Source organism: Stegostoma tigrinum, chromosome 8 (genome assembly GCF_030684315.1).
Source record: "Stegostoma tigrinum isolate sSteTig4 chromosome 8, sSteTig4.hap1, whole genome shotgun sequence".
Taxonomy (NCBI): domain Eukaryota; kingdom Metazoa; phylum Chordata; class Chondrichthyes; order Orectolobiformes; family Stegostomatidae; genus Stegostoma; species Stegostoma tigrinum.
This window is the reverse complement of record NC_081361.1, coordinates 64,977,768-64,990,650: the sequence shown is the minus strand read 5'-3', so window position 1 is coordinate 64,990,650 and position 12,883 is coordinate 64,977,768. Positions and strand designations below refer to the sequence as shown.

General features: G+C 44.2%; 1 protein-coding gene across 4 annotated transcripts in view; it reads right to left on the bottom strand.

Moving 5' to 3' along the window:
* LOC125456058 (AP-1 complex subunit mu-1-like) overlaps positions 1-12,883 on the bottom strand; it is a 48,337-nt gene that overhangs the window by 13,846 nt on the left and 21,608 nt on the right. For 2 of the 4 annotated variants that reach the window (XM_048538721.2, XM_059648254.1), the window contains exons 6-8: positions 11,231-11,357; positions 6,791-6,933; positions 2,539-2,610 (exon numbers count right to left, since the gene is read on the bottom strand). In XM_048538721.2, coding sequence (XP_048394678.1) covers positions 2,539-2,610; positions 6,791-6,933; positions 11,231-11,357 — 342 coding nt within the window. The remainder of the gene's footprint in view (positions 1-2,538; positions 2,611-6,790; positions 6,934-11,230; positions 11,358-12,883) is intronic. The other 2 variants (XM_048538723.2, XM_048538722.2) reach the window with 2 other exon arrangements.

The window sequence follows — 12,883 nt, the reverse complement described above, 5'->3', positions numbered from 1 at the left end:
CACACACACACACACACACACACACACACACACCTTCTCTCTCTTCTTCTCCCCCCCTCCCCCCAACCCCCACCCCCCACCACCTAAATAAAAAGGTACAGCAAATAAAAATAATACTTGTCAAAAGTGGAATCAAGCTCAGTCTCCATTTGACTGCAGGCACATTGTGCCTTCATAGTTTAAATCAATAAAATTACAAAGATGTCCTAGCAGTTGCAATCTGCCTGGGGTTAGATTCAGAAGTAAGTTTGAAGATGGAATGCCGTAGGGGAGACAAAAGGTCCTTGTCTCCTTTTCAAAAGGCTGCAGAGAAGCACTCGAGCTATCCAATTAACTGCAAGTAGCCTGATAGCTTTTTGCAGAACATCTTTCTCTCCCAGATCGACAGCTGCAGCTGAACATGGTTTTCTTTATTTTAAAGAGGTTGGAAAGATGGTCACTGCATCATGTAATGTGGACAATATTCCAATAATTTGTTACATCATCTCTCATCTGCTGTGATGGCTCTTGCATCTTAATGTTTCCTATCATTGTACTTGAAAGGAAGGCCATTAAAATCAATTTGTGAATAATTATTGAATTCTGATGTTTTTCTTGTATGGAAATATCTCCTTTTGTTTCCTCTAGGTAAAATGGACTGTTTGAATCCACAAGAGTCAGGCAATCCTAGGATTCAATTTTAAATCAGATTTTTAAAAATAATCTGTCTAATTTAAAACACAAACATTAAAAATACAGTTTAAAGGTGTACAAAACTTTCACAGAAACACCATCATGATGCAACAAAGATAGTGTTTTATCAACAATGCGTTAGATGTTGTAATGTCGTAAAACTTCAAATCTTGACATGCATTCTTCCCATTCATTGTAAAAATTTATTAGTCACAATGGATACAATTAGTTTCAGCCTCCTGCTCTGGGAAAGGGATATGTTAATGAGATTCTGGTCTCTGATTGCTGTCTAATTACTTCTTCAGGAAGACAAGTGAAATTCAGAGATAACAGTATGGAGTTGAAGGAACACAGCAGGTCAGGCAGCATCAGAGGAGCAAGAAAGTTGACATTTCAGGTCGGGACCCTTCTTCAGAAATGGGGAGGGGGAAGGGAGCTCAGAAATAAATAGAGAGCAAGAGCAGCAGCACTAGGGAAGGTAGGTAGGGAGTGGTGGGGCTTGCTCAGTGAGGTGGGAGGAGCATATAGGTGGGAGAGAAGATGGACAGGTTATGTCAGGTCAAGGTGGCAGGAATGAGGGGCAGGATTGGACATGGGATGAGGCTGGGGGAGGGAAGATTTGAAAACTGGTGAATTCCATGTTTAGGCTATTGGTGGAATATGAGGAGCTGGTCCTCCAGTTTGCAGCTGGTGTCACTGTGACACTGGAGGAGGCCCAGGATGGACATGTCACCCAGGGAGTGGGACAGGGAGTTAAATAGTTGGTGACTGAAAGGTGTTGTCGTTGGTCACATACAGAGCACAGATGCTCCACAAAATGGTCTGCGTCTATGCTTGGTCTCACTGACGTAGAGGAGGCCATGTTGGGAGCAGTGGATGCTGTAGACCACACTGACAGATGTGTAGGTGAACCCCTGTCTAATGTGGAAGGTTTGTTTTGTGCCTTGAACGGGGGTGAGCCGGGGGGGGGGGGGGAGATGAGGTATCGGGCAGGTATAGCACTTCCTGCGGTTGCAGGGAAAGGTGCTGGGGGTCGTGGGGTTAGTGGGGAATGTGGAGCACATGAGGGACTTGCAGAGACAGTGGTCCCTACGAAAGGCAGATAAAAGTGGGGAGGGAAATAAACTTTTGGTGGTGGGGTCGGATTGTAGGTTGCAGAAGTGGTGGAGAGTGATTAGTTGGATGCGAAGACAAGGGGAATTCTGTCTTTATTTTTGTTGGGCAGAAGGCATGAGGACAGAAGTGCAGGAAATGTAAGAGATACAGTTGAGGATATTTTTGATCACCAGAGGGGGGAAGGTTACAGTCCTGAAAATAGGAGGACATCTGGGATGTGCAGGAGTGGAACACCCCATCTTAGGGGCAGATGCGGCGGAGACAGAGGAATTGGGAGTAGGGGATGGCATTCTTGCAGAAAGGTAGGTGAGAGGTGGTGTGGTCTGGATTGCTGTGGGAGTCGGTGGGCTTGAAATAGATGTCACTTCTGATTTTATGATGGATGGAAGATCAATTTGATGAAGCAACTGAAGATGGTACGGCCTTGGGTACTGCCCCAAGGAACTCCTGCAGCAATGTCCTGAAATGATTGACCCGAAACCACATCCATCTTTCTTTGAGCCAAGCATGATCTCAACCAACAGAAAATTTTCCTGCAGATTCCCAGTGACTCTAGTTTTGCCATATCTACTTGATGCCACACACAGTCAAATGCTATGTAGATGTCAAGGGCAGTCATGTTCTTTAATTATGAGTCTTCCTTTTACACCACCAGGTCTCTTGTTCTGAGCTTTACAACTCTAAAAAGATTAACTAAACATTCAGTTAATGCCATGAACCAAAACCATTCAATTCCATTCAATTTCTTACCTTTGCTGTGATTTCTATTCTACTGTGTGTGTATCGCTGCACATTAGCTTCAACAAATAGGTATGGTTGGACCTGAACAGACATGCACACGTTATCAATATAAATTTCTAACTCAAGTAGTTTGTTCAACTACCTAAATATAAAATTACAATTTAATTGAATATATTTTTTCTACGCATATTTAAATCTACAACATTTGTTCTGTTGCAATTTTTCAACAAATTAATTGCTACTATAGTGACCAATTCAGTAACTACAAGACTAAGGCCTGGACTTTTTCTGCCAATGCATAGTTTGTCAAGAAATTTCCTGACTTGCTGGGCCCACTAGATATGTTGCCATTTCCTCTCTAGCTGTATGACCAAGTCAGGACTGTTGACCACAGAAGCTGAGTTTTGATGGATAGAAAGATGGCCAAGTGCCAAGTTGAGCTGGTTTGATTATCCACCTCAACTGTAAAACCCAATTGGACCCTCTAGCCCTCATCCTCAAACCCTATCAACTATATGGCTCGTTGATTCTGTATATAGTATACACAGAATAAATGGCCATGAGTTGATATGGGAATCATGACAGGAGCGCAATGGGTCGTGGGATGGAATTAAGGGTGTATGTCAGTAATGAAATGGCCATAAGGAGCTCAGCTTTTGAACTTGCCTTTCAGACAAAAAGTTGCCAAATCCAGGCTATGGTTCTCTACATCTGAGGAGCTATAGATGATGAGATTCATGGAGAAGCTGGCGCAATTCCACATACATCCTGGGGCTTATGAGATGTATACCTGCACATTGAAACCATCCAGATTGCAAGTGAAGAGTACAGACTCACAAACCAAATCAGTGAAAACTTGGGCATTGGGAGTAGAGGTGGCAGTCCCAGAAGTGGGTATGACCTGCTATTTTAAATTGGCTCAGAGGCTACTCCCCAAAAATCCAGATCCAAAGCTTTGTAGATATGAGCTCAAACAGATGTTACAGCCCAACAATATTGTTTCTGTATTACCTTTACGTATCAGAATACATACCCGTCAAATTAATAGAAGTTGGATCTCAAAATTTAACAGATGAGCCCCTCACTGCCAAGTTGAGACTAGCATTTAAATCTAAACATTCACCCAGATCTTTGAAGAAGCAGCTATCATCATAAGATTGCCACCCCATTAATCTCCTCCTGCAGTGCCACAATGATGCCACCCGAAGGTTGCAGGAACAGCAACTCATATTCCGCTTGGGAACCCTGCAGCCCAATGGTATCAATGTGGACTTCACCAGTTTCAAAATCTCCCCTTCCCCCACCGCATCCCAAAACCAGCCCAGTTCGTCCCCCTCCCCCCACTGCACCACACAACCAGCCCAGCTCTTCCCCTCCACCCGCTGCATCCCAAAACCAGTCCAACCCGTCTCTGCTTCCCTAACCTGTTCTTCCTCTCACCCATCCCTTCCTCCCACCCCAAGCCACACCTCCATCTCCTACCTACTAACCTCATCCCACATCCTTGACTTGTCCATCTTCCCTGGACTGACCTATCCCCTCCCTACCTCCCCACCTATACTCTCCTCTCCACCTATCTTCTTTTCTCTCCATCTTCGGTCTGCCTCCCCCTCTCTCCCTATTTATTCCAGAATCCTCACCCCATCCCCCTCTCTGAAGAAGGGTCTAGGCCCGAAACGTCAGCTTTTGTGGTCCTGAGATGCTGCTGGGCCTGCTGTGTTCATCCAGCCTCACATTTTATTATCTTGGATTCTCCAGCATCTGCAGTTCCCATTATCACCCCATTAATCTTCCATCTGACTTGACACTGCCCCGTGTTTATTGCCAGTGGCAGACATGTGGTGTTGGGTGAGGTGGCAATTAGGTTAGAAGGTCATTAAGAGTAACTGAAGGGTCAGTTCTGGAGTTACCAGAACTTAGACTAGGTCCTTTCCACCTAACAACCTTGGGTAGCTATTTCGGATATTCCAGAAGGAATTCCTGACAGTAATTTAAAAGAACTCTAAACATGTGAACACTGTGAAATAAGGTGCTTTAACAGATCAGAATCAGTGGGCAGGTATGGCCAACTGCCACACTCTGCTTCCAATGAGAAGCAACAGGCAGCTTCCTAATGCTGGACAGCCTGTAGGAGGTCATTCAGCACATCAGGAAAGGAGATGCCCTCTCAGCCTTCAAACTCTCACCACACAAATAGCTATTGCAGCCATACCACTTTTGTGGAAGGAGATACCTGTAGGGTGGCTGGGCGCTGGCCAGGATAGAGACAGGGTGGGAGAGGGTGTAAGTGTATAGGCGCAGGGAGGCGTTGCTTCAACAGTGAAACAGAGTGCTGCCATCCCCCACCCAAGACTGCTGATGGGATGTCACTTCCTTTCAGTGTGTACTGATCCCAGGGGCCTTCTTGGCAACTGAAATCATGTTTAACCAACTTGCTGGTGTTTTTTTTTGAAGAAGTAATAAAAAGGATCTATAAGGGCAATGCTGTTGATGTGGTGTGAATAGATTTTCAGGTGTTTGGCATAGTGCCACACAACAGACTTATGAGAAAAGTTACAGCTTACAAAAGGGACAGTAGCAATGTGGATAAATCATTAGCTGAGTGATAGGAAACAGAGAGCAATGGTCAATGGACACTTTTCACGCTGGAAGGTAGTTTGTAGAGGAGTTCCCCAGAGTTCAGTGTTGGGACATTTGCTTTTCTTGATGTATAGTATTGATCGGGATCTTGGTGTGTGGGGGACAATTTCAAAGTTTGCAGATAGTATGGAACTTTGATGCATTATAAGGGACAGTGTAGAATTTCAAGAGGATGTAGACAAATTGATGGAGTACACAGAATGGCTAGTGAAGCTCAATGTACAGAAATGTCATGTGTGAGTGATGATGGGAACTGCAGATGCTGGAGAATCCGAGATAACAAAGTGTGGAGCTGGATGAGCACAGCAGGCCAAGCAGCATCTCAGGAGCACAAAAGCTGACGTTCAGGCCTAGACCCTTCATCAGAGAGGCCGTCACACAAAGGAGATGCCCTCTCAGCCTTCAAACTCTCACCACACAAATAGCTATTGCAGCCATACCACTGTTGTGGAAGGAGATACCTGTAGGGTGGCTGGGCGCTGTCCAGGATAGAGACGGGGTGGGAGAGGGTAGAAGTGTATAGGCGCAGGGAGGCGTTGCTTCAGCAGTGAAACAGAGTGCTGCCATTCCCCACCCAAGAATGCTGATGGGACGTCACTTCCTTTCAGTGTGTACTGATCCCAGGGGCCTGCTTGGCAACTGAAATCATGTTTAACCAACTTGCTGGTGTTCCACATGTGTCCCACATATGTGATGAGTTTTGATAGGAAGAAAACGGACTGACAATATAAAATAAGGGATACAATTCTAAATGGAATGCAGGAGTACAGGCACCTGGTGTGTATGGGTACAGATCATTGGAAGTGGCAGGATGGGTAGAAAGAGCAGTAAGTAGAGGCATAAGAGTGCAAGCGTAAGGAGACGATGCTGAACACGTATAAGATGACTTATTAGATCTTATTAGATTGAAGATGCCAAATGACTTTAAGGATGTGAAGGCATTGGAGAGAATGCAGAAGAGATTTACAAGGGATGAGAAGCTTTAGTTACGAGGACAGGTTGAAAGGTTGTGACTGTTCTACTTGGGACAGAAAGTGGCTAACTAGAGATCCGACAGAAATTTTCAAAATTATGAAAGGAACTGGACAGAGTAGCTAGGGACAAAACTGTTCCCACTGAAAAAGGATCAGGCAATTTGCAAAAGAAGCAAATGTGATGTGGGAAAGAACATTTCCCACAAATGGTTCAGGTCTGGAATGCACTTCCTGGAAGCATGGTGGTGGTCGGTTCATTAAGGCATTCAAGAGAGCATTGGATGACTATTTAAACTGGGAGAAAAGACATTAGAATGGCACTATGTCTCAATTCTGATTTGAAGAGCCAGGGAAGACACGATTGGCTGAATTTCCTCTTTCCGTGTCTCTCTCTTCTAAGATTCTGTGATCCTGGACCTAAACCAGCCTCCTCAGGAATGGCCTGGAGGTACCATCATGCAGGAAAACAATCAGGTATGTGTTCACTTGTTAAAATAAAAGATGATCCAAGGACAGGACAAATATGTAGCAGCATGGTATGCCATAAATTCACAGTTCTTTCCTCAGATACATCGCATTGGAACTCTTTTACATGTTATATTGCACATTATTATTATTATACATTAGTAAAATTGTTCAGATCTTACTCTATTGGTGACTCGATATGACATTAGCTCAAATTCTTTGTCTGGTGGGATGAAGGAGATGACACGTTCATTTTCAAAGCGAGACAGCCGTACACAAGAATGAAATTTTATGTCCTCAAAGTCCACTACATTAGTGTTTTCTCCTTTGGAGCAAAAAGGGAGGTATTGATGAGGATTGACACTCTTAATTCATTTATCTAGGAGTGAATTGTGTTAAATCATTTTAATTTTTTTTAAACAAAGTAAATTTACATGACACGCGTTTCATCTTTTCGGGCAGAAATGTCTTCTTGAATTTTGATCTTCGTATCATATAGTTATTTGGATTCCAGAACTGAACTTACCTGTCTATTGATTTCCAAATGTAAAACTTGAAAATTAACAACGTAGCTACGAAAATAATTTTTAATTTGGACCTTTAGCACTATACCACAATAGAATTGACATTTTACCAACCAACAACCCTGTCTAAAGCAAGCACTTGCTCTGAAAAACAACAGGTCAGAGAAGAAGAGATAATGTAGTGTGGAGCTGGAGGAACACAGCAGGCCAGGCAGCATCAGAGGAGCAGGCAAGTTGACGTTTCGGGTCAGGGCCCTTCTTTAGAAATGAGGGAGGGAGAAGGGAGCTCAGAAATAAAGACAGAGAGGAGGGGTAGGGCTGGGCAAGGTAGGTTGGATAGTGACAGGCGAGTGCAGGTAGAGAGTGGTGGGGATTGGTCAATGAGGTGGGAGGGACGGATAGGTGGGAGAGAACATCTGTCAGGTCAAGGAGGCAGGTTGAAAGGGAAGGTAGGACATGGGATGAGGCTAGGGGTGGGGAGATTTTGAAATTAGTAAAATCCACATTTAGGCCATTGGGCTGTAGACTCCCAAGGCAGAATGAGGTGCTACTCCTTCAGTTTCCTGGTGGCATCATTGTGACACTGGAGGCGGCCTGGGATGGCCCAGTCAGGGTCCACACTCCCCACTAACCCCACCACCTTTCCCTGTAACCGCAGGAAGTGCTAAACCTGCCCTGACACCACCTCACTCACCTCCATTCAAAGCACCAAGCTAACCTTCCACATTAGACAGGGGTTCACCTGCACATCTGTCAATATGGTCTATTGAATCTGCTGCTCCCGATGAGGCCTCCTCTACATCGGTGAGACCAAGCGGAGGCTTGGGGGCCGCTTTGTCGAGCATCTACACTCTGTATGGGACAAACCTCAACACCTTCCGGCTGCAAACCACTTCAACTCCCGCCCCCACTCCCTTGGTGAGATGTCCATCCTGAGCCCCCTCCAGTGTCACAATGACACCAGCTAGAAAATGGAGGATCAACACTTCATATTCCACCTCGGGAGCCTACAGCCCAATGGCATAAATGTGGATTTTACCAGTTTTAAAAATCTCCCCACCCCCGGCTATATCCCATGACCAACCCTCCCTCTGATCCCCACGTCCTTGACCTGACACAACCTGTCCATCTTCTCTCCCACCTGGCTGCTGCTTCCACCTCACTGACCAATCACCACAATTGCCTACCTTCACTCACCTATCACCATCCCACCTACCTTCCCCAGCCCCACCCCACCTCTATTTACTTCTGAGCTACCTTCCCCAACCCCCACCATTTCTGAAGAAGGGACCCCACCTGAAACATCAATTTTTCTGCTCCTCTGATGTTGACTGGCCTGCTGTGTTCCTCCAACGCCACGTTGTGTTATCTTTGACTCCCGCATCTGACCTAGTGATAGTAAGAACTGCAGAGAAGTAGGTAGTTCTGAGGAAGGGTCACCAGACCAAAAATGTTAACTGTCTTTTTCTTCACAGATGCTGCCAGACCTGCTGAGCTTTTCCAGCAACTTTGTTTTTGTTCCTGATTTGCAGCATCCACAATCCTTTCGATTTTTGTTTAGTATTTAACTCACTCCCACATCTCCTCTAGTATGCCCATCTTGAAGAAGTTCTACTCCTGTCTCCAAAGGGATTTCCATTCCAATCTTTTCTTTTGTCCACTGATATTAATTTCAGTCCGTCCTGGTGTTTCACTAAGTATTTGCTAAAACATATTTCCACAGCCATCAGTTCTGAGGAAGGGTCACTGGCCCCAAAATGTTAACTCTGATTTTATCTTCACAGATGCTGCCAGATCTGCTGAGCTTTTCCAGCAACTTATGTTTTCATTTCTTACTATGATTTACAATGATTGAATCTTAGACTTAGACTAAGAATCCCTACCGTGTGGAAACAGCTCCTTCGGCCTAACAAGCCCACACCAATCTTCACAGCATCCCACCCAGACCCATCCGCATCTAACACACCTAATCTACACATCCCTGAATACTATGGGCAATTTAGCAGGGCCTGCACATCTTTGGGCTGTGGAAGGAAACTAGAACACCCAGAAGGAAACCCATGGAGCACCTGGGGAGAACACGCAAACTCCACACAGACAGTCACCCAAGGATGGAAGTGAACCTGGGCCCCTGGTGCTGTGAGGCAGCTCTTCATAGAACTGGATTTGTGAATGCACATTTCCCTCTCAAGCAAAAGATGTGTGTACAGAAATATGCAAATTATATATTTTGTGAAGGCGGCTAATCTGTCTTTAAAATAGGCACATGAAGTTTTACAAAATGACTCTCAAGTCACATGACTTTGTTTGTGGATTCAATTTCAGCCAAACCAGACAGATTCCGTTATTTTATAAGATAATTCAAAGATTCCAGGACAGTCCTTCGACCCTGAAAATGTCAAGACAACTTCTGTCATTGTTTTACCCTTGTGTGCTAGTCAATTAAGGATGAGGATATATCAAGGGGAAGCCATGAAGTAGTGATGTTGTCACTGGACTAGCAACCGAAAACCCCAACCCAACATTCTGGAAACATGGGTTTCAATCTCACCATGGCAAACGGTGAAATTTGAAGTCAATGAAATTAGAGCTAGCCCAATGGCAACATGTAACCAGCAATTGTAAAAACTACATTGGGTTCACCGGTGTCCTTTAGGGAAGTGAACTGCCTCCGTACCTGCCTGACTTACATACGGCTCCAGACCCACAACAATGTGGATGACTCTGAATTGCCATCTGGGTAATTACGGATGGGGGGGTAAATGCTTCCCAAATCCACAAAGCCAGCTAAATAAAAAAGGAATCTCCAACTCCTGTTCTTTAATTGGCCACTATCATTCACAATTGGATTCTGCAGGACTGCAGAGCTTAAAACTGATCCATTGATGGTGGGATCAATTAGCCCCATCTTTTGCAAGCTGCTTTCACTGCTTAGTAGGCCAAGTAGTTTGTGCTGTAGCTTCACCGGATTGACAATTTTTATTTGAAAAAAAATACTTTCAGCATGCCCTCCTGCACTCTTTACTGAAGCATGGCTACTTTCCCAAATTGATGGCAATGGTACAATAAGGGATACGTCAGACCACGAGGGTGTGGATTGTATTCCGATTCTACTTACAGCTCAGATTAACTCATGGATGGCCAGTCTTTGGCCACTTAACATGGTGCAAGTACTACAAAAAAAATGGAGGGTATCTGCAACTTGAAGGGAGGACAATGGACTACGCAGTAGTAACTTGTACTCATGCTGTCATGGACAGATGTTTCTGCAACAGATTCGTGAGGATAAGGTCAACTTGACTTTTCCTTCTTGTTGACTCCCTCACCATTGCTGCAAATCCAGTCTGGCAGCCATGCTCTTTGAGACCTACCCATGTTTGACTAGTGGACAGGAAGATCACATTGCAAGGAATTCCAGTAAAATTAACTGTTTTGTGAAACAATGACCCAAAAATTAACATTTTGAGCTATTTGGTTTTGACTGTGATATAACTGGCTAGGGACAGTCAGTACACCCCAAGAGACGCGCATCTCAAAACAGAAACAGTTTGCAATAAAGAGGTAGGCGAGGGAGTGCTAAATGACTGCTTTACTGGACCAGGCTACCAAGAGCCACAGTATCAGTGACATAAGGGGGCTATCACTGCCGCCGACCACCTCTACATCATGGTCCATCTGTGGGAGCAAAGTCCAACATCCAACTACAGAAGGCATGTATTTATATATTCATTCACAGGAACCTATCCTCTTATAAGGAAATGGGATTTGTCTGAATATTGTGCCTTGATTGAATTAAACAATAACATGGGAGAACAGCAACTTCCTGGTGCATTCTCCACGGCAATGCTCAACCAAAGCTGACCTGCCAACCAGTCACATCCTTTCTCAAGCAATATAAATTACTGCTCACCTCGAAATTGGCCATTCTTGTGCCTGTCCTGATGAGTGCAAGAAAAAAAAACTTCAACAGAAGGTTTTACCAACAATACCCAAATCCAGGGTACATGAATAGGACAAAAATTGCAAAGAATGTTGCTCTTCAGCACATTCTATCCTCCTTAAATTACCATTTTCCTTCATTCCATGTTGGGTACTTACCTTTGTTCTGGTTGAAAAGAGCATTGTCATTGAAACACAAAGTGACGTCTGGCATCCCACTCAGACAGCAGTTCAGCAGAATCTGTCCCAAAATCTCACTGTGAACCACAGAGCCACGAGCATTAACCTGTAAAAATTCAGACTTTTAGATTCTTGGAGTTCTTTGGAATGCTCATTAGTGTTACTATTTTACTGATCACTCTAAATTTAATATATTTTTGGAGTTATGCATGGTAGAACAGTTTCCATACCGCTAACCATGGCAATAGTGACAGGATTAAAGAGTGAGGTTGAAAGGGAACAGTGTGAGAGTGGGGAGATGATAAAAGAACAAGTTAGAGAGGACATAATGAGACAGTGTGAGAGGATTGAGCTTAAAACAGAGCAGCATGCAGAGAGATAGGTTAAACAGCGAGCCTAACAGGGACAGTGTGAGATTAGCACAAGGATTAAAGAGCAAATAAGAGATAGAACTGTAGGAGAGCAAGAGGAAGTGGAAGTGGCGGGGGGCGGGGGGGGGGGGGAATTGAGGGGAAACTGGTCACCCCAAAGGCAGAGATGGCTAAGGATAGTAGGTAAATGACCATCTGGAAGGGTAGTAAGAAGAAGATAGTATTGGAATCTTTGGGGTCTGTGCCACTCTCGGATACTAGGTATGAGAAACTGCTGGAAGTGACAATATCCTGAAGCCATGTAGGCCAGACAATGGCATCATTGGGCTGTGTATAAAGAAATAGCAAAGCATATAAATGCTGTAATTACAGGAGATTTCAGAATTAGAGGAACACACAGGACAATTCTGTAACCAGTACCAAGAGCTCCTGTGAGTCATCTGTGTGCGCTAAAGTGAGGGCCATTAACACACAGCATGCTGAGTGTTCTGCAAGATGAAAGGACTGAGTTATATGCTGTCATATACGTTCATACCAGTGACATAGAGATGCCAAGTGTAGCAATATAGGAGCAGAAATATGTTACTCAGCCAATTAAACCTACCCCACTATTCAATACAATCAATGTCTTTTTCCCACCCCATAACCCTGCATGCCACTCATAAGCAGAAATCTACTATTTGCTACCTTTAGCATACACAAAGGCAGAGCTTTCAGAGTCCTCTGGGGCAGAGAATTCTGAACATTCACAATCTTATAATTAAAAATGTTTGTCCTTATCTCAGACTTTTGAAATTGTGCTCCCTGATGCTACACTCACCAGCCAGAAAAAAATCATCTTACCTGCCATTACCCTGTCTTTTGTTAGCCTGTCATTAAACTATGCCAGTACATTACTTCCTATACCATGTACTTTCAGTTTTCTAACCAATGGCCTGTGAAGGACATTATCAAAAATTTTCTGAAAATATAAATGTACTACATACATTGACTCTCCTCTATCAATTTTGTTAGTATCATCTTCAAAAATATTCCAACAAGTTTACAAACACAATTTCACTTTGGAAATCCAAAATCTTACTTAAAGCAGAGATAACAAGGTGTAGAGCTGGGTGAACACAGCAGGCCATGCAGCATCACAGGAGCAGGAAGGCTGACGGTTTAGGCCTAGACCCTCCTTCAGAAACGGGGGAGGGAGAGAGGGTTCTGAAATAAATAGAGAGAGGGGCCGATGCGGATTGAAGACGGATTGAAGACGGAT